At 43.7% G+C, this 19,460-nt stretch overlaps 1 protein-coding gene across 4 annotated transcripts in view; it reads left to right on the top strand.

Moving 5' to 3' along the window:
* herc2 (HECT and RLD domain containing E3 ubiquitin protein ligase 2) overlaps nucleotides 1-19,460 on the top strand; it is a 54,450-nt gene that overhangs the window by 32,337 nt on the left and 2,653 nt on the right. For all 4 annotated transcript variants that reach the window (XM_063466619.1, XM_063466618.1, XM_063466620.1 and 1 more), the window contains exons 55-87: nucleotides 105-196; nucleotides 291-466; nucleotides 2,288-2,399; nucleotides 2,705-2,786; nucleotides 2,876-3,110; nucleotides 3,935-4,112; nucleotides 4,340-4,421; nucleotides 5,152-5,323; nucleotides 5,407-5,551; nucleotides 6,012-6,237; nucleotides 7,786-7,957; nucleotides 8,300-8,486; nucleotides 9,422-9,565; nucleotides 9,653-9,844; nucleotides 9,923-10,076; nucleotides 10,196-10,303; nucleotides 10,380-10,511; nucleotides 11,089-11,247; nucleotides 11,334-11,452; nucleotides 11,960-12,085; nucleotides 12,167-12,322; nucleotides 12,409-12,723; nucleotides 13,780-13,994; nucleotides 14,138-14,315; nucleotides 14,403-14,564; nucleotides 15,801-15,892; nucleotides 15,983-16,122; nucleotides 16,263-16,450; nucleotides 16,604-16,801; nucleotides 16,889-16,972; nucleotides 17,375-17,516; nucleotides 17,618-17,812; nucleotides 18,049-18,161. In XM_063466619.1, the coding sequence (XP_063322689.1) occupies nucleotides 105-196; nucleotides 291-466; nucleotides 2,288-2,399; nucleotides 2,705-2,786; nucleotides 2,876-3,110; nucleotides 3,935-4,112; nucleotides 4,340-4,421; nucleotides 5,152-5,323; nucleotides 5,407-5,551; nucleotides 6,012-6,237; nucleotides 7,786-7,957; nucleotides 8,300-8,486; nucleotides 9,422-9,565; nucleotides 9,653-9,844; nucleotides 9,923-10,076; nucleotides 10,196-10,303; nucleotides 10,380-10,511; nucleotides 11,089-11,247; nucleotides 11,334-11,452; nucleotides 11,960-12,085; nucleotides 12,167-12,322; nucleotides 12,409-12,723; nucleotides 13,780-13,994; nucleotides 14,138-14,315; nucleotides 14,403-14,564; nucleotides 15,801-15,892; nucleotides 15,983-16,122; nucleotides 16,263-16,450; nucleotides 16,604-16,801; nucleotides 16,889-16,972; nucleotides 17,375-17,516; nucleotides 17,618-17,812; nucleotides 18,049-18,161 (5,171 nt within the window). The remainder of the gene's footprint in view (nucleotides 1-104; nucleotides 197-290; nucleotides 467-2,287; nucleotides 2,400-2,704; nucleotides 2,787-2,875; nucleotides 3,111-3,934; nucleotides 4,113-4,339; nucleotides 4,422-5,151; nucleotides 5,324-5,406; nucleotides 5,552-6,011; nucleotides 6,238-7,785; nucleotides 7,958-8,299; nucleotides 8,487-9,421; nucleotides 9,566-9,652; nucleotides 9,845-9,922; nucleotides 10,077-10,195; nucleotides 10,304-10,379; nucleotides 10,512-11,088; nucleotides 11,248-11,333; nucleotides 11,453-11,959; nucleotides 12,086-12,166; nucleotides 12,323-12,408; nucleotides 12,724-13,779; nucleotides 13,995-14,137; nucleotides 14,316-14,402; nucleotides 14,565-15,800; nucleotides 15,893-15,982; nucleotides 16,123-16,262; nucleotides 16,451-16,603; nucleotides 16,802-16,888; nucleotides 16,973-17,374; nucleotides 17,517-17,617; nucleotides 17,813-18,048; nucleotides 18,162-19,460) is intronic.

Genomic DNA, 19,460 nt, shown 5'->3' with positions numbered 1-19,460 from the left:
TTTGTTTGAGCAGATGACAGTTTAATTTTACACTTTGAGACCAATTGTTTTTTTGTTTTGTTTTTTTAGCATTTTGATCATTCTGACATTTTCTTAACATGCAGGTGGAAACTCTTTGAACAATTTAATTGAACTCAAGACAATTAACATCAATCCCACTGACACCACTGTCCTCCTCCTTTGCGACTGCACTGAGGTTTGTCTGCTTCAATAAATGACAGCTTCTAATCATTTTTGTTTTCCCCCTAAGTTTAAGTGTTGTAATAACTTTATATAAACACCCCCAACAGTATCACAGGTACATTGAGATTGCAATCAAGCAATGCCGCAGCTCTGGTATCGACTGCAAGATTCACGGACTCGGCATTGTGGGACGCATTAGAGCTGAGGATGAAGACCTGGCTACAGTCCCTTTCCTGGCCTCTGACAATGAAGAAGAGGATGATGAAAAAACAGCAGCTGGGAGGTGAGATGAGGCAATGTTGGATTCAGTTTTTTCCACATCTGACAGTCAGGTGCTGGGTTCGCTTTGTTTTTGTTTTTTTTCTCTCCTGAATTTAGCATTTACAAAAATGTGGCAGCATGCTTTTTTTTCACATCAGTTGACCTGAGGAAGAATTATTTCCAGGTTCCAATCATACCTATGTGCGATTCACTTTCCAGGGGATAGTCTGAGTTTGTGGTTCTACCATGTGGCCTGTCACTGAGCCCAATGATGTTTGTGAGATGCACTGAGGCAGCAGTGGGTACTACTCAGGCAAAAGGGCATTTGAGTAGCAGCACACATCAAAAACTGGCTGCTGCCAACTCCTACCTATCAACAGGGAGAGAATTTAGGCTTACAGATAAATATGGAACAGAGCGTATTGAGACCCACTGAACATATTAACTTCACAGCGCTCAGACTTGATGCACTCCTGTGAAGACTTTCTCTCCAGAGAGACTAGTGACAATCCACTCAACCATAGCTCTTTGTTGCAGGGGCAGCTCTGTTACCCTCAGACAGTGCTAGAGGCTGTTGAGCCTGATGGATTCCTCTTTAGCAGGGATACCACTGGGTACATGAGAGGTTCAGCCCTGGGTGGCCTCACTGGGATTAGACCGTCATCGTGACTGCCTCCATGGACTGTTCACTTGCTCTTTGCCAGTGGAAGAAACTCAGGTTTTGTTGCTCAGGTCAGACTCTGGGCATGGTTTTAGCCAGGAAGGTGGTCTCCATAGATGCCTTCCTTGTGGACCAGGGTGAACTTTTGAGGGGAACACAGTGAATGATAGTTAAGCCCCCCCCCACAGACAATTCATGCACATAAACTTTCTGGAACTGCTGGCAGTGAGGTCAGACGCTTCCACTGTTATGGCTTATATCAATAGAAATGGGCGTCTGATGTCACATAGATTACACACACTGGCCCACTGACTGTTAGTCAGTGTTCATCTGTAGTCACTGACAGCGACTTGTGTTTGGAGAATTTTGAACTTGTCCATGGATTTAAAAGAAAAAAAAAACACTGCCCTGGAGATTTCACCCTGAAGCAGTAAAGCAGATCTGGCTGCAGTTCATTCAGTTGCCCGTGGACGTTTTTGCATAAGTGGAGAGTGTTCAGTGCACACAGTGGGGGCGGAGGCACAGCCTCACAAATGGCCAAGGACCACTGGGGGACATGTATAAAACATGTCCCCCAGTGGCCCTCATTCCCCCAACTTTGGCCAGATAGGGAAAGGCGCCCACACTAGGCCAGGTAAGCACTGGCTGGCAGAAATTTTTCAGCTGCTCTTCAGATCACCGTGGCCTTTGTCACTGTGCAGAGACTTTTAGGCACAGGGGGAAATGTTCCACGTCCACCCAGAAAGGCTAGCTCTTTGGCCCTGGCCTGAGTAGATCAACCTGAGCATGCTTGGGGCTCCTTTATAGTGTTATTGACACTGTTCAGTGTGTTAGAGCGCCATTCACAAGCTACACGAGCACAGATGAGCACATAAGTGCTGCTTAGAATCACAGGGCATCCCATTACTGTGCTCTGTGGCAGTGATTCTGTTATTTCCTCAGGCTCTGGTTAAAAAGAGTAAGACCTTTGTTACTATTAAATTCTATTTAGCAGCTGTTTCAGTCTGCCATATTGATTCTGAGGGGAAGGCCCTAGGCCAGCACTCCCTGCTAGTGGTTTTAAACTTGTGACTGGTTGCTGTAACATAACTGTGCAACAATGTTTTATTAAAGATTTTTATTATTATTTAAAACAAGGAAAAATGTGAATCCATATTCAGCCTCTCTCGCTTTACTTTTCAGTCTTGCTCGGAAGAAGCCGTCAGGACTGGAGTCCGCAGCCACCATCAGGACCAAAGTTTTTGTGTGGGGTCTGAATGACAAGGACCAACTGGGAGGACTCAAAGGCTCCAAGGTGCCGTTTATCTCCTAATGAACCAGTAATTGAAAGTTTAGGGCTTGTGTGTATTTGTCCAAATTAAAAACTATGTAGTATGAATACTAACCAATGATTTACACGCTTCAAATTTTAACTTTTTCCCCTCCATGTTTGTTTTTTTCTAGATATATATATATATATATATATAAAGTGTGTGTGTGTGTGTGTGTGTGTGTGTGTGTGTGTGTGTGTGTGTGTGTGTAAACAGCATGGACAGGAAAACATCCTTTGGGTGTGCGTGAGCGAGCTGCACTCTCTAATCTCTTTTGGTTTGTTCACAGATCAAAGTGCCATCCTTCTCTGAAACCCTGTCTGCACTCAATGTGGTGCAAGTGGCCGGTGGCTCCAAAAGCCTCTTTGCAGGTGAGGAATGAATAGAAATGCTTTTGAAGATCTGTCCATTCACACGTGTTGTGTTACAGTAGTGTGTAACTGATATGTCGTCGTTGCAGTGACTGTCGAGGGGAAGATTTACGCATGTGGTGAGGCAACTAATGGCAGATTGGGTTTGGGCCTCTCCAGCGGGACCATCCCAATCCCCCGTCAGATCACCGCACTTAGTAACTACGTGATAAAGAAGGTCGCTGTGCATTCAGGAGGACGCCACGCTATGGCCCTGACTGTGGACGGGAAGGTGTTTTCCTGGGGCGAAGGAGATGACGGCAAACTTGGGCACTTTAGTAGAATGTAAGTCATTGAATGTGGACACTGCACACCCCAGATACTTAATGCACCCTTTATTATCTCACTGTGTATTTTTAGCAAACTATGACGTGTATAATTTCCACATGAAGTGATGAATTAATAAAAGAAATAACAAAAATGTGTGTAGTTTTTCAGACAGTCAAGTCAGTCAACAGCTCATAAACTGGAACTACACGCCGATTGGCTCAGTTTAATTATAATAAAACACTCCTAAAAGGGTAATAGCTTTTATCTTTTCAGCTTTGAAGGTCCTGTGGATCTTCTTCAGTGTAAGGTTGAAGTATAAATTGAGCTCACGATTTCACAAGCTGTGTTCCATCTTCAGGAGTTTGATTTGACATTTTATTGTCTTTATATAGTCTTGTAGCTGTACTTGTCCTTAATCATCGTTGTGATTTATTCTTAAATAAACGTTTCCATGATTTATCAGCTTTAAATCTCAATTATAGTTGTTGCCTGCTCTTACCCATTTCTTTAAAATGTCATTTCTTTATAACGTTTAGCTAAGGCTGTTGGGTGCAGATATATGCTGTAGTGAAGGCAGGCCAACAGGGACTAAAGCTGTGTTAAGTCTATGTCGCAACTTATGACCTAACCGGAAACTCTTTTTAACTCTACCACGTAACGTTCCAAGCCATTTAGTTGATGCAGGCTGTATCAGCGAGACGTGTAGTTAATTTTTTACATCGTCATATGTGCGTTATGGACAGCAATTTCTAATGAAATAGAAATAAGTAAGGACGATTAAGAAGAGTCTGATTTTTTTTAATTTTTTTTTTATTTGTTTGCTTTATTTTTTCCTTTAGGAACTGTGACAAACCCCGGCTTATTGAGGCGCTGAAGACGAAGCGCATCCGTGACATCGCCTGTGGCAGCTCTCACAGTGCTGCCATCACATCCAGCGGGGAGCTTTACAGCTGGGGATTGGGTGAATATGGCCGACTCGGACATGGGGACAACACCACTCAGCTGAGGCCCAAACTGGTAAGCTCAGCCTTTGTTTACTTTACACACATGGCTGCCCATTGTGTCATCAGCTGACCAAAGAAAGATGAAATTTGCATCCAATATAGTCTATGATGAATTCACAGACTTTAGACAGTACACAGTAGAATTCACAGCTTTGAAGCAGCAGACAGATTGGTTGCTACATACAGACTTAACTGCATGACGTGTGATTTGATCGTCTTAATCTTCTATCTGTCGTCCAGGTGAAAGTACTTCTGGGACACCGTGTTATCCAAGTGGCTTGTGGGAGCAGGGATGCTCAAACTCTAGCCCTCACTGATGAAGGTATTTCTCTTATTGCCCTTAAAAGTAGCCCTACAGATTAACAGCTGTTGGAACAAATAGTCACGTTGTACTGTCGACATTGTTTGTGATTGTCGCCAACTGATGCAATTGGATTGAAACTAAAATACCGTTATTGTTTTTATTTATATAGCACATTTAATTACAAAAGCAACGTCGACCAAAGTGCTGTAAAGGAATACAAAATAACTAGTAACTATATTATCTTCAATCACATCTGTCATTTAAAAACTGTCCAACGGGCAGAAATCCCAGCAGCTCTGTCTGGCTTTGTAATGGATCAGTGAAGTCTGTTCTCTTCTATCAGCAAAACACGACCAACTAACAGTGAAGAGCAGCATTTAGATGTAGACTTTGATCAAGGCTTCTCTTTAAAAAAATACACTCATGCAAGTTTTTTTTAAGTTTTAACCTTTTTTTTAAAAAGGTCTTGTCCGACAGCTTTAGCAAGTGAACCATCCTCAGAGTGCTCTGTTGTGCCAAACCCATTTGCTTTGCCAAGAGGAGCTTTACAAACTCTATAGGCTCGTCTTGTTAAGTCTTTTTCTTGTCTTTATTTTGTCATTTTATCACTAGTGCTGAAGCTGACAGGAGAGGCAACATTTTAACTTTTTAAATAATTTCAGTAAAGATTTTTTTTTTTTTTTTTTTTGACACAATTGTGTTCCAGTTTCTAGTCAGTAATGTTTTGTTTTGTTTTGTTTTCTTTCAGGATTTGTGTTCTCCTGGGGGGATGGGGACTTTGGGAAGCTGGGTCGTGGAGGAAGCGAAGGCTGCAACGTACCACAGAACATCGAAAGGCTCAACGGGCAGGGCGTCTGCCAGATTGAGTGTGGAGCACAGTTCTCCCTGGCTCTCACTAAATCTGGAGTGGTGTGGACCTGGTGAGATGAATGCGTTCCACGTTTAGGTTATCATTCATTATCTGTCCTCAGGCTTTCTTTGACCGTTAACTGTTTCCAAACAGGGGCAAAGGCGATTATTTCCGGTTGGGCCACGGCACCGACGTCCATGTGCGGAAGCCCCAGATGGTGGAGGGACTGAGGGGCAAAAAGATTGTCCACGTTGCTGTCGGAGCGCTGCACTGTCTGGCTGTCACAGACACAGGACAGGTTTGTACTGACCTCAACAAATGGTGTTAGAAACCAGAGCACACCCTTCAAAGTCTGATCATTTAGTGCCGTGGCTCTGCTCCAGATGTGAGTTTGTGTTCCTACAGCAAGACCTGATTTATTGAGCAGTTAGCTCTGACCTTTTGCTCTCACACTGATTTTTTTTTTCTTCACTTTGTTTAATAGTTTTCCTCAGAACGAAGTTGATTATACTAACATATCACTTCCAATGATAAGAGGCAGCTGGTCAATGTTTTTTAAGAGACTGTTGAAAGTAAAAGCTTGGCGCTGAGCCTCCACTTTACAGGAAACAAAGAGATTCAGAAATGTGTCAAATGTACAGAAATCTAAGGTGGTGTGAAATGTTTGATGGTATCTCGTAACCTTTTGTTTGTGACATACACGCTAACAGGTGTAATAAAAACTCCATCTAATTAAAGGCTTTATGCTTCTCTGTCAGGTGTATGCGTGGGGTGATAATGACCATGGGCAGCAGGGAAATGGTACTACCACAGTTAACAGGAAGCCCACCCTGGTTCAGGGTCTGGAGGGACAGAAAATCACTCGGGTGGCATGTGGCTCGTCCCACAGTGTGGCCTGGACCACAGTGGATGTGACCACCCCCTCTGTTCATGAGCCAGTTCTTTTCCAGACAGCCAGGGACTCCCTCGGAGCGTCATACCTGGGTAAGCCTTGCTGTTTACATGCAGCTTGTCCACAAGGTGGAGCTGTGCAGCCATTCAGTGCAGCCAAGCGATTTTTCAGTGATGATGCTTTAGAGTCTTTTTTTAATCAGCATTTAAGGTAAATATATGCTATTAAAAAACATCTGATGGATGCTCTTGAGTTCACTTATTTTCTAAATATGCACCCAGCTCTGCACATCCTATATTGCCAGTTGTGGTAATAGTAGGGCAACTGCAGGGGTTGGATATTGAGACGATGGGGCATACATCGACCTTGGTTTTTAGACACAACTATGAATTCTTTAGGCCAGCGGTCCCCAACCTTTTTTGCGCCACGGACTGGTTTGTGCCCGACAATATTTTCACGGTTTAACCTTTAAGGTGTCGCGGATAAATACAACAAAATAAAACTACTACCGGTACTGAAAAAAAGAAGATTTATTCATAACACACGTGAAAAGACCCAGGAAAACCGAGTTAACGAAAAAAACGATAACAAAATAACGCTAAAAACCGATCAAAACCCTGAAAACCATACATTTCACACCTGAGTCTCAACTCTCTCGGCCCGGTACCAAATGACTCATGGACCGATACCGGTCCGTGGCCCGGGGGTTGGGGACCGCTGCTTTAGGCAACAGATTTCTTGAACAAAAAGTGCTAAAACCACCTCCATAGGATGACACTGAGTCAAACGTCAACCTTTTGGCTTAATTTTTCACCTTCAGTTTTGAAGTATTAAAAAGCCTGCAGTTCCTCTAATGTGTACAGTAGGCTCTTAATGTCAGTCAGTCCCCCATAGACAGGGGAAGATGCTAAAAGGTCCATCTAATTTTATGCTTTTTAACAACTATATAGCATCGTGACTTTTTTATTTAACTCACCTGTTTAAATTGGCTTAAGGCCTAAAGTTTGCTTTATCACACTTTGACTGACAGGTGAATGGTGACATTTGTGGTTTTAGCTGCTAGCTTTTTGCTAGGCTGCCCCTCGGCTAATGGAGTCCCTGAACTGCATCTCTGGACCGTTTTTTGTGCTGTAGGAGATTTAGGACTGTCTAACACTCGAAATAATGGGGGTTACCTATCTGAGAACTAACTCAAATTTGAAACTAAAAAGCAAACTCATTCCCTATTATGGTCTCTCTCAGTGGGCCCAGGTGTAGCTCATTTAGCTAGTTACCGTCAGATCAAGAGCTGCACGACAAAGAACGACACAACAGAGATAAAACAAGCACAACCTTCAGGACGTCCGGGCAGTATGGGTCATCATAGCAATAAATTAACAATATTTTTCTCTTCTGTACCACCTTTGCTTTTCAATCTGGAAGCTCTCAACATCCATCTTTCACAGAGTTAATATTGTCTCCCTCATTGTGTGCAGGACCCAAACACGACCATATCAACATCTGCATCAGGCTTCAGCAGCAGTTACTTTTCTTAGCTGCAGGTGGTAGAAAACACAGGCCTGGAAGTAAAGCTGGAGCTGTTTTACGCTGCCTCCCATCAATGACAGTGTGTCTCATTGTTTTGGTGTTGTACTCTGTAGGTGTCCAGTCAGACAGTGACTCATCATCAGTAAGCAACAAGCTGAGTGGGCAGAGCAGCGTGAAGTCTAATCGACCCTCGCTGGCCAAAATTCTCCTCAGTCTGGATGGAAACCTGGCCAAACAGCAGGCTCTGTCTCATGTGCTGTCAGCCCTTCAAATCATGTATGCAAGGTAGGCTGTGTGCACGGTTTGAAAAATCTGTTTCTAATGTGCAGGAAGACTTGCATGGAAAATGTACTTTCTTTAACTGATAGAAATGGAGAAGTAAAAGAAAACGGGTAAAGAAATTCAACTAACAATACATGATATGTAACCTATATCCTGCAGCTATTCAGGGTTTGAATGCTGTAACTTCTATCTTGTTTGTTTAATTATGTATGACCAAACTGGTTGACTCCGTTCTAAACAGGAGAAGATGATGACGTTTCTGAATAAATTAAGTATCTGACTGGCAGGAGGAGTCGTCATTAATTGGCGTTAAACGTTGACAGACTGTGTTGTGTGTTCCCTCAGAGATGCAGTGGTGGGCGCACTCATGCCAGCCAGCATGATCCTGCCAGCAGAGTGTCCTTCCTCTTCACCCATTCCCCCATCAGACTCTTCATCCTCATCCAGCGTGAGCGATGAAGAAGGTCCTCCTGTCCCACCAGAAGCTGAAGAGCGAGTCAGCCCAAATCCCTGGCAAGACAAGAAGGGAGAGGTCAGGAACACAATACACCTTGCCTCTTAAAAACCTCACGGTTTAGTAAATGTCAGTGAGGCTTTTCTCGTGCTGTTTGGGTTTTTGAAGCGCTGCCTCAGCTGGATTTTCTGCTGATTTCCTGTTAAAATGTAAAAACACTCAGTGTGCATTTTTGTCCATGATGACCAGGTGTGGGGATGCAGTCATCAGCAAACTGCATTTGGGTCCAATCTTGGAGCTCTCACAGGACCTTGATCAGAGTTATGACTTTAAGTTTCTGCAAACATTTTCATTCTTGGTGTTCTTCCTAAAGATAACTGTTACGGTTATCTTTGAGCGTGGTCCATCTTTGTTTAAACAACCTGAAACCATTACTTATCCGTGTTTTTAAACTTCCTTGTTGTGCAAGGAGCCCTCTCCTCTCTCAGAGAGTGGTGTGTCTGAAATATATAGTAGTGACTTGTAAAAAAACAGGCCTATAACAAACAGGCCTGTGACTTTGACAAACACAGGATATTGTTTTTGGGGTGGTTAGTTTTCTTTTGATCCTCACAGCACTGAGACTTTGGTGAAGCTGACTTTTTTCACAGCCTAAACACAGCAAGAGGATCCTGAGTTTGAACCCAGGTTGGGCCCTTCTCTATGGAGAATGGATTTGTGGTTTTTACCCCTGAGCCGTTAAAAGCTGATGGGATACTGCCGTCACCTCACAGGGGCAGCGTGGACATCCAACTTTGTGAACACAGTAACTCAAGAACGAGACGATATAGGACTTTGATTCAGAAATTGAGCATACATGGAAAAGTTGGAATCTCTGTGACCTTAAACAATATATTAGATTTATTTACTCTCAGATATGAAGATTCTTAGTGGGAGCTTGTTAACCGTGTGGATAAAATATTGTTGTTTGTTGGCGTTTGGTGAACTTGGGTGAATTTGGTGTGTATGAACAGGTTCCCTCATCTGAAGACGCTATCACCCCGTCATCAGCAGTAACTCCATCAGCCTGTGGAGCCTCCTCACGTCCTTTTATCCCTGTCACTGATGACCCCGGAGCAGCCAGCATCATAGCTGAGACCATGACGAAGACCAAAGAAGTGAGTCAGTCTGATGGCAAGCAGAGACTTTGCCCTGAGCCAAGTGTTGTTAGCTTAAAGGTTTTTCTGTTGTTTGCTTCTCCTCAGGACTCTGAGAGTCAGAGCAAAGTGGTTGGTCCGGAGCCTCAGTACCTGGATGAGTTCACCAGTCTGCTTGTGCCGGATGACACACGAGTAATGGTGGACGTCTTGAAGCTCGCAGTATCCTGTCGTTCTGGGGAGAAAGGCAAGGAGGTCCTGTCTGCAGTGCTGTCTGGCATGGGCACAGCGTATCCACAGGTACTGTCATATATTCCCTGGAAGCCGTGCGTGCCTAGGTCTGCAAATTGTTAACATTCTGTATGTGTGTCCTTGTAGGTTGCTGACATGCTGCTGGAGTTGTGCGTCACTGAATTGGAGGATGTTGCTACAGATTCTCAGAGCGGCCGTCTGTCCTCCCAGCCAGTCGTCGTAGAAAGCAGCCATCCCTACACAGACGACACATCGACCAGCGGCACCGTAAAGATCCCAGGTTAGAAAAAAAAAAAACCCCAAGACCTTTGAAAGGCAGAGATCATTATCAGGGTCTTATTGAATCTCAGTAAAATCACTCTCTCGGACATAAACAGCAACTTCTGTTTTGCTCTTCAGGGGCCGAGGGTCTGAGGATAGAGTTTGACCGACAGTGTTCGACCGAGAGACGCCACGACCCGCTAACAATCATGGATGGAGCCAACAGGATTGTCTCTGTCAGATCAGGTGATGAGGGGAAGAGATTAAACTTTACTCTCACAAAATACAAGAAATGAAAAATTAATGTAGCTGTGTGTTTCAGGTCGGGAGTGGTCTGACTGGTCCAGTGAATTAAGGATCCCAGGAGATGAACTCAAATGGAAGTTTACCAGTGATGGGTCGGTTAATGGGTGGGGCTGGCGCTTCACAGTCTACCCCATCATGCCTGCAGCGGGTAAGACATGATGGATAACAAACTTTTCTGATAATAGTTCTTTATTATTAAGGTTGTAAACGTTTACTATTGTACTGATGCTGAAAACACACTGTCATGGTGTGTGCCCAAGCAGCAGCCTCCACCTTGTACAGCTCTTATAAGGCTCTTTATAGGCTAAACATGTTTTTTGTAGGATGTAAACCCATGTTATTTTTTATTTGGTGTCAGTAGGGACTCACTCATTGCTGGTGCCAGCCTCAAGTGGATGTTTGAAGAACTTTAGCTTTTGGTACTTCAGCGTTGGTTGTATTTTTCAGCTCCCAGTGGATGGTAGCTACTAATTGTCTGTCAGGCCTCAGCTCTGCCAATCAGAGTCTCTGATCTGAACGCAGTCTATTAACCAGGCTTTTTGGTGTCAGCTGATGTGGACCTCCATCCTCTCATCCAAATATGGCCCAAAAACAACAGCACTGTGGTACCCAAAAGCTAATGTTGAGACTTTAAAATGTAGAGTCCAGAAACCAGTTGGTGATAATATGATGGTATTATTTAAAGTGTATGTCTGTGACAGTCAGACTTCATTCTTCTTCTTCAGGTCCCAAAGACTTGCTGTCTGATCGCTGTATCTTGTCCTGCCCCTCCATGGATCTGGTCATATGTCTCCTGGACTTTAGGCTCAACTTTGCATCCAATAGGAGCATCGTGCCCCGTCTAGCCGCTTCTCTTGCTGCTTGTGCTCAGCTCAGTGCTCTAGGTACAGAATTTTGCTCTTGCTTCACCAGGTTATTTCTTAATAAAGTACGAAATAAATTTTCACAGAACTAAATTTGTTTTGTGTAGCTGCTGGTCACAGGATGTGGGCTCTGCAGAGGCTACGGAAGCTTCTGACCACAGAGTTTGGTCAGTCAATCAACATAAACAGGCTGCTGGGCGACAGCGAAGGAGAGGCTCGCTCTATGGTGAGTACACAGGCATAATTAAGATATCTGCCAGATGGCTTAATTGGAATATTCGTTATCCATTTATTATGGTAAATTATTGGACTGTAAAGGAGAGCTAAAAATATTTGACTCTTGTGAAGATGTTGTAGCTAAAAAAACAAAAAAAAGGTCCAGAAAAAACATTTCTTCCTGAAGAAAATTAACGCTCTGTGTGCTTACTGAGAAGATGATTCTCTCCTATAATTTTCTTGAATCTGTTTTTGTAGTGATCCTTGATTTGACAAACAGTGTTATTTATCATTAAACCTTCCTTCCTAAAAGATTAGGAAGGAAGATTAGAACAAACAACTGCTATGACTTCATTTTCAAAACGTCTACATGTTATTGTGAAGACATATCCGCTGAAATAGTCGAAATATCTCCTCTGAGGCGTTATCAAGTTGGCAGCCAAGTGGCAAGACGAGTGTTAGTTAAACATGTGGTTGCTAAGCACATGCGACTGACCGATGGCCTTTCTTCTTTCAGAGCTTCACAGGTAGTGCTCTGGCTGCTTTGGTTAAGGGGCTGCCTGAGGCTCTGCAGAGGCAGTATGAGTACGAAGACCCGATTGTCCGCGGAGGGAAGCAGCTGCTCCACAGTCCGTTTTTCAAGGTATACGCGCAGTTGTTCTCTTAAATACGCAGTAACACCATAGTTTTCCTTTGCAGAGCATAACTTTAACACTTTGCCTAGGTACTGGTTGCTCTTGCCTGTGACCTCGAGCTCGATACCTTACCTTGCTGTGCTGAGACACATAAGTGGGCCTGGTTCCGCCGATATTGCACTGCCTCCAGAGTGGCTGTGGCTCTAGATAAGAGAACATCTTTACCTAGACCTTTCCTGGATGAGGTACGTCTGCACAGCTGTGTTGTCTGTGCAAGCTTTCATTTTGCCCTGAAAATCTCTCTAATCCATTTTCCTTCACCTTTTTAAAGGTTACAAAGAAAATTCGCGAGCTCATGGCAGATCACGAGAGCATGAACACACTGCACGAGAGTCACGACTTATTCAAGCGTGAGCACGACGAGCAGCTCGTGCAGTGGATGAACCGGCGCCCAGATGACTGGACGCTTTCTGCCGGGGGGAGTGGCACCATTTACGGCTGGGGGCACAACCACAGAGGGCAGCTAGGGGGCATTGAGGGGGCAAAAGTCAAAGTACCTACATCTACAGAAGCCCTCGCCACATTGCGGCCAATCCAGCTTATTGGTGGGGAGCAGACTCTGTTTGCTGTCACTGCTGATGGAAAGGTGTGTTTGCTTTTACCTGTCATAAAAACCTCCGTGCCACTAACCCTTCAGAGCATACATCGAAAATATCAGTTGAACCATTGCTGCACAACTACTGTAGGGTCATTCATAAAAATGCATCACTACCTCCCACTTTAGCACATTTTTTTTCCCAGTTTTAGTATATTCAGTGAAGCCGTTCAAGGAAGTAAATTCATACTATGAATATTTTCCTCAGAGTACAAAAAGATGGGTCCATATTTTTTTTCCCCCAGCATTTCTGAGCTCTCATAACTTCATCAGTGCAGAAAATATCACATGAAATTTTCATAAGATAAGAAGAACTTTATTTATCCCAAGTGAAATTCTTTTGTCATACACATGTTCAATGCAGCAAGAGGGACAGAGGATTAAGATATACAATGGAATACTAGTATACAGTAATATACAGTAGGATGGTGCAAAATATAATATCAAATAACTCTAACAAGTAACAATATAACTATATCCTGAAAAATAAATAGCTTAGCTATCAGTGAAGGTGATGCTAAAAGTGGCATACTATTGTGCAAATTAATAAAAGAGAAGCAGCATTATGATGGGGAGATGAAACAAACATTCGATGAAAAACTGTTGGGTGATATTGCACGGTCTGAATGGAAACAGAATAACTTTGTTAGCGAGGATGAGTTGTACAGTCTTATTGCCACCAGCACAAAGGATTTCCTGTGGCGGGTCAGTTCTGCATTTCGGGGCGATTAGTCTTTTGCTGCGTGTGCTCCGATGGTCCATCATGGAGGCGTGCATGGGGTGGTAGGGGTTGTCGATGATACAAAGCAGCTTTTTTAGCATTCTCTTCTCAGACACCTCCTCCAGGTTCTCCAGTCTGACACCCAGGACAGAACCAGCCTTTTTAATCATATGATATTTCATACTCCAAGTATCACAATTTAAAGTCATGTACTTGTAAAAATGCATGGCTTGATTAAATATACGACAGACTTTGTACGTAAAGTCAGCTCAACCTTTATTTTTGCTTTGGGTTCTAACACCAGTTTATTTTCTGTCGATGCTCAGCTCTATGCCACAGGATATGGTGCAGGGGGCAGGCTGGGTATCGGTGGCACCGAGTCTGTGTCGACCCCAACTTTGCTGGAGTCCATTCAGCACGTGTTCATCAGGAAGGTGGCTGTGAACTCTGGAGGAAAGCACTGCTTGGCACTGTCCTCTGAGGGAGAAGTCTACTCATGGGGTGAAGCTGAGGACGGAAAACTCGGCCATGGGAACAGAAGGTTAAGACTACATGCACTAAAAATAAGAAAACCTCTTTCATATTAAGTTTATAGTTCATACATATATATAAAACTAAACCTCACTCAAAAATTTGGACAGTAAAGTAAATTTTTGTGCTAACTGTGCGTCCTTTTGTCTTTAGCCCCTGTGACCGTCCCCGTGTGATTGAGTCTCTGAGGGGAGTGGAAGTGGTGGATATTGCAGCCGGAGGAGCTCACAGTGCCTGCATCACTGCCAGCGGAGAGCTCTTCACGTGGGGCAAGGGTCGCTATGGACGCCTGGGACACGGAGACAGCGAGGACCAGCTTAAACCCAAGCTGGTCTGTGGTCACTCGACTCAGTTTCTCACAAGACTCAAAAAAAAATGTGTTTAACTTGTAAAGAGTAACTGTGTGTGCTTTATCCAGGTGGATGCACTGCAGGGTCACAGAGTCATTGATGTTGCCTGCGGCAGCGGGGATGCCCAGACACTCTGTCTAACTGATGATGACATGGTCTGGTCCTGGGGAGATGGGGACTACGGCAAACTGGGCCGGGGAGGCAGTGATGGCTGCAAAATCCCCATGAAGGTAAGAAGGATTACAGAGCAGTGTGTACTGGAGGTGAACAGAGGCATCAGTTATACCTCAGTTTTCTAGTTATTTCATGTTGGAGATCAGAGTCTGAATCACCTAATCAGTTTTCTGTTCTTTATAAGGTCAGTATACACAACTTTTAGTTAAATGTATTTATTGTAAATTCTTGTGCCCCCAAAAAATAAATAAATAGGTAAATAGTGTCATGTAAAATGGGGCCAGACTTCACTTTTTTTTTTTTTGTTTTTTGTTTTTTTTTTTTTTTTGGTACTACCAATTTTGTTAAGTAGCAACTTTGGTAATTACATAAAAGGGTGTGTCATGCTGCCAAATATCTTCTCTTTGGTGGGGTAAGATTGGCTTTTGAAGATGACTTAAAGGCCAGGGCAAGAGAATGGTGTCACCTGTCATGATGTACCAGAGTTATGCTGGCACCACCTGGATATGCAGAGATGAAGACAGTCAGAAAAGGTCCTGAGGGTGAAGACCATGAAAAGACTGTACTGGAAGCACAACTTTCTGTTTCTGACTCTCCACCACCCTGGAAAGTTGAGATCATATCAAAGGGTCAGAGATATGAACTTGCTTTAATAATCTTTATTTTTGTTTTTCCACATAATTATTAAATTCCTGAATGTGACAGTTTAAAGATGGAGAATTTCAATAAAAATAATTTTAAAAAAAACCAAAACCTTTGACCATACCTATCATGAGAAAATTGGTGCACAAAAAATTTTTGAATCCAGAATTAGCTTTGCAGTTTTTCAGTACCTAAATTGTTTTGAATTTATGGAAGGGTTTGTTAGTACTTGTACACTGTAAAAACAAAATATAAGGACAGGGAACCAAAATCTAATATGCTGCGTTATATTAATGTATAATGAGTATTTTGCTTGTTTAGACATATGTAGCGTTCTTATTTTTAAAGCTCTGCGTGTACAGACACAGGTTGGTTCTGAGGCCTTGTCGCCTTTTTGTTTTTCGGTAAATGTAACAGGATTTCTTGGCTCCTCACCCTAACATGATCAGCTTCACTGTTTCACTCATAATGACAAAACAGGATAGAAACAGTGGCAGAGTGCAAATGACATGACGACATAGTTCTGTGTTTTATTCCTGTAATGTAGGCTCTACAGGGGAAGACCTTATCAAGAGGTTTTAGAAGCCACAAACGTGAGTTATGTTTCAATGCTGAAAAACTGGAAGTTAACCTGTCCCTCTGCTTTTCAGATTGACTCTCTCACCGGCCTCGGAGTGGTCAAAGTGGAGTGTGGTTCGCAGTTTTCTGTGGCTCTCACGAAGTCTGGAGCTGTCTATACGTGGTAAGTACAGAGACCAGCTGTCAAGTTCAGGTGTTGTAGTTGGTGGTGATGAGGTGGCTCATTGTGGTGTGTTAATGTGTCCTTTTAAAGGGGAAAAGGTGACTACCATCGGCTGGGCCATGGCTCTGATGACCACGTTCGAAGGCCCAGGCAGGTCCAAGGGCTACAAGGGAAGAAAGTCATCGCCATCGCTACGGGGTCCCTTCACTGTGTGTGCTGCACAGAGGATGGTAGGAAGAATGTTTTTCTGTGTGATCCTCCTGGGTTTTTTTGTACAAATTCTCTTTACCGTTTATCATTAATCCCAGCAGATCAGTTGAGTTAAGTTAGATTTAGCTTCACAAAAGGTTTTGTTGCTTGTTTGGCTCAGGAGAAGTGTACACATGGGGTGACAACGATGAAGGCCAACTTGGAGATGGGACTACGAATGCCATCCAGAGGCCGCGGCTAGTGGCTGCACTGCAGGGCAAGAAAATCAACAGGGTGGCCTGTGGATCTGCTCACACTCTGGCCTGGTCCACAAGCAAGCCCACTAATGCAGGAAAGCTGCCTGCACAGGTACTACACTCACTGAAGGTAGAAACTGAGATAGAAAATTAGGTTTCAGCTTCCAGTAGATGGCATTAAAGTTGTGCAGATAAAAATATATTTAAAAAAAAAAAAAAAAAATCAAAGCCAGATCCAACCAGATGAGCGTGTGCTGTGTTTCAGGTTCCCATGGAGTACAACCACCTGCAGGAGATCCCGATCATGGCCCTGAGGAACAGGCTGGTGCTGCTGCATCACATCTCAGAGCTTTTCTGCCCGTGTATACCGATGTTTGACCTGGAGGGCCGGCTCGGTCAGACGGGCCATGGCCCCTCGGTGGGATTCGACACACTCAGGGGCATTCTCATCTCCCAGGGCAAGGTGGGACAGCACGGTACTGAGGAACCAATTCCATGATGTGGAATGATGTGACAGGCACTAAAACATTTCTTTAAATTATTTGAACAGGAAGCGGCTTTCAGGAAGGTAGTTCAAGCCACGATGGTGAGGGACAGACAGCATGGACCTGTGGTGGAGCTGAACAGGATACAGGTACTTTTAGAAACACATGCAAATAGCTCACATAATCACTCACTTTCATCTCCTTTCAAGTCTCCGGCCCCCCTTACTGTAGTTCCTCTCCCTGCTCTCCCTGTGAGGCTGCGTTCCAGACTGGCTCCTGACTGTTACATGTGATGTCTTTCATAAGGGGATTGTTTCATGGTGTGTGATCTGCTCTCCAGCTTGTCTGTAGGGAGTCTTTCCTCCTCCTCCTCTACCCCTTTCCCCTTCATCTAACTCGAGTTGTATCTGTAGTGGGAGCTGTCATAACGAGCTGGTCATGCACATCAGGACTTCCTCTCTATCTAGCAGGAAGTTGTTAAGCCCACAACAGAACCAGATCAAACCGTAATCTCTATTTTTTTTTTTCCCCTCCCCTTCTTCACCCCACAGGTGAAGCGTTCCCGTAGCAAAGGAGGTCTGGCAGGTCCTGATGGAACAAAGTCTGTATTTGGTCAGATGTGTGCCAAAATGAGCTCTTTTAGCCCCGACAGCCTGCTGCTTCCTCATCGCGTGTGGAAGGTCAAATTTGTAGGTACGTGTCCACGCTGTGATGCCCACGCCTCCCTTTAAACTCCGAACTGTCAGAAACCTTTCCTTACACGTGTTTTAAATACACTGCACCTATTTTCTCAGGGGAGTCTGTGGATGACTGCGGTGGAGGCTACAGCGAGTCCATCGCTGAAATGTGCGAGGAGCTGCAGAACGCACTGACTCCTCTGCTCATTGTCACCCCAAATGGCCGCGACGAGTCGGGCGCCAACAGGGACTGCTTCCTGCTAAACCCCGCAGCCAAGTCCGCTCTTCACATGAGCATGTTCCGCTTCCTAGGTATAATCCAGTTAATCTCCCAGTCAGGACTGGGGTGTTAATCCCAGATAAACAAACTCTGAAAATATGCTTTTAGTATAAAAAGTGTAAATATTTTATCTGCATTTTCACTGATAAAGCACCTGGCCTGTTTTATTTAGTACACATAATTTTTATTGTTGGTTCACGTGTCCTCGCACAGCTCAGTGTTCATGTTTGATCTGTGGGTAATGTGCTCTGCCTTGCTGCGTCTGCAGGAGTGCTCCTCGGGATTGCAATCCGGACTGGAAGCCCTCTTAGCCTGAATTTGGCAGAGCCTGTTTGGAAACAGCTGGCAGGCATGAACCTGACCATCGCTGACCTCAGTGAGGTACGTGCACAGCCCCCTCACAGGCGTGTTTGTTTTCATTTTTGCTCTAACTTATTATAAAATAAATAAGTACACTTTGTAGTTTTTTTGGTTTTTGTGTTTTTTTTAAAGACACTATTAACCTCCTAAGACCCGATCTATTCCATTAGTATTTTGGTCTAGACAACCCAAAATGTGATGTCCACATATGTGGACGCCAGGTCCTAGGAGGTTAAGAGTTGGATTGGTTCCCTCTGCTGTCACTGTCTTTCCTTTTACATGAACCACAACCAAAAGAGGACCGTGCTTCTGTTTTGCTCTTTATCTGTCTGAAGCTGGAATGATGGATGCTGCAATAAGTAGAACAGCTGGGCAAAGAATTTCGTTGTCTGAGGAGGCAAAAAAGGCAAAGGGGATGTAGCAGGTTTCCACATAACCAGTGGTTAGTTTAAAAATAACAAAAAATGCAGGAGAAGCTCATTGGCCGTTTTTTTAGTTCTGACTTCACCTGTGAAGCAAACTGGCTGCCCTCCCTTAACAAACATAGTTTCCTAATGTCAAAGGTTAGTGAAGTAAAGGAAGTGCAGACGTGGACAATAACTGTTTCACTCATGCGGGCTATAAAATGTAATGCTTCTCAACAAAAAGGCTTAAAATGATGACGCTGTTGTAGTTACTAATTCTTTTCCAGATTTAATTATTAATAGAACAAGTAAATTTGACCCACCATTAGAGCAAGAAGTGGAAAGAGTCTGCATCGAAGGAAGCGACAAAGGGGAAAAGGAGAAAGTAAAGAAATCAAAAGCAAAACCACAGTGAACTTGAAGTGATCATGCACTCAGAGCAGAGAGCTTGGACACTCAGGAGCATTTAAAATGATAAGTTTCCAGTTTTTAATATGTTGGTGAATGTTTAAAACGGAAAGCAGTCAGGTTTTCTCTAGTTGCAGCATGCCAGCTCTGATGCAAAGCCACATCTGTTCTCACACAAGGGCCATTTAAAGCGTATTATAGCTTCATATTTTCCATTCTTTCTTAAGCTCTGTACACACAAAACACTCAGACAGAAGCTCTGAATTCAACCTTTCCTCCTCCCTGCAGCTGGAAAGGTGAAAGACTGAAAATGTTGTATCATATCTGACATAAGAAACCACATGACGTGCATTATAACATGGAGGAGAAACCCACTCGTATACATTCCTTCTGAGATTAAAACCTAAGCCCCTCCGCTGTTCTGCAGTGGTACGGACCTCTCTAGAGATTTCTCGAAACTCATACCATGCTGCTCCTCAGAAAGGTTAGAATCTATACTTGCTGAAGT

The sequence above is a fragment of the Pelmatolapia mariae genome, linkage group LG23 (assembly GCF_036321145.2).
Source record: "Pelmatolapia mariae isolate MD_Pm_ZW linkage group LG23, Pm_UMD_F_2, whole genome shotgun sequence".
NCBI lineage: Eukaryota > Metazoa > Chordata > Actinopteri > Cichliformes > Cichlidae > Pelmatolapia > Pelmatolapia mariae.
Note: the sequence above shows the minus strand (reverse complement) of the source record. Positions and strands in the feature narration are given on the sequence as shown.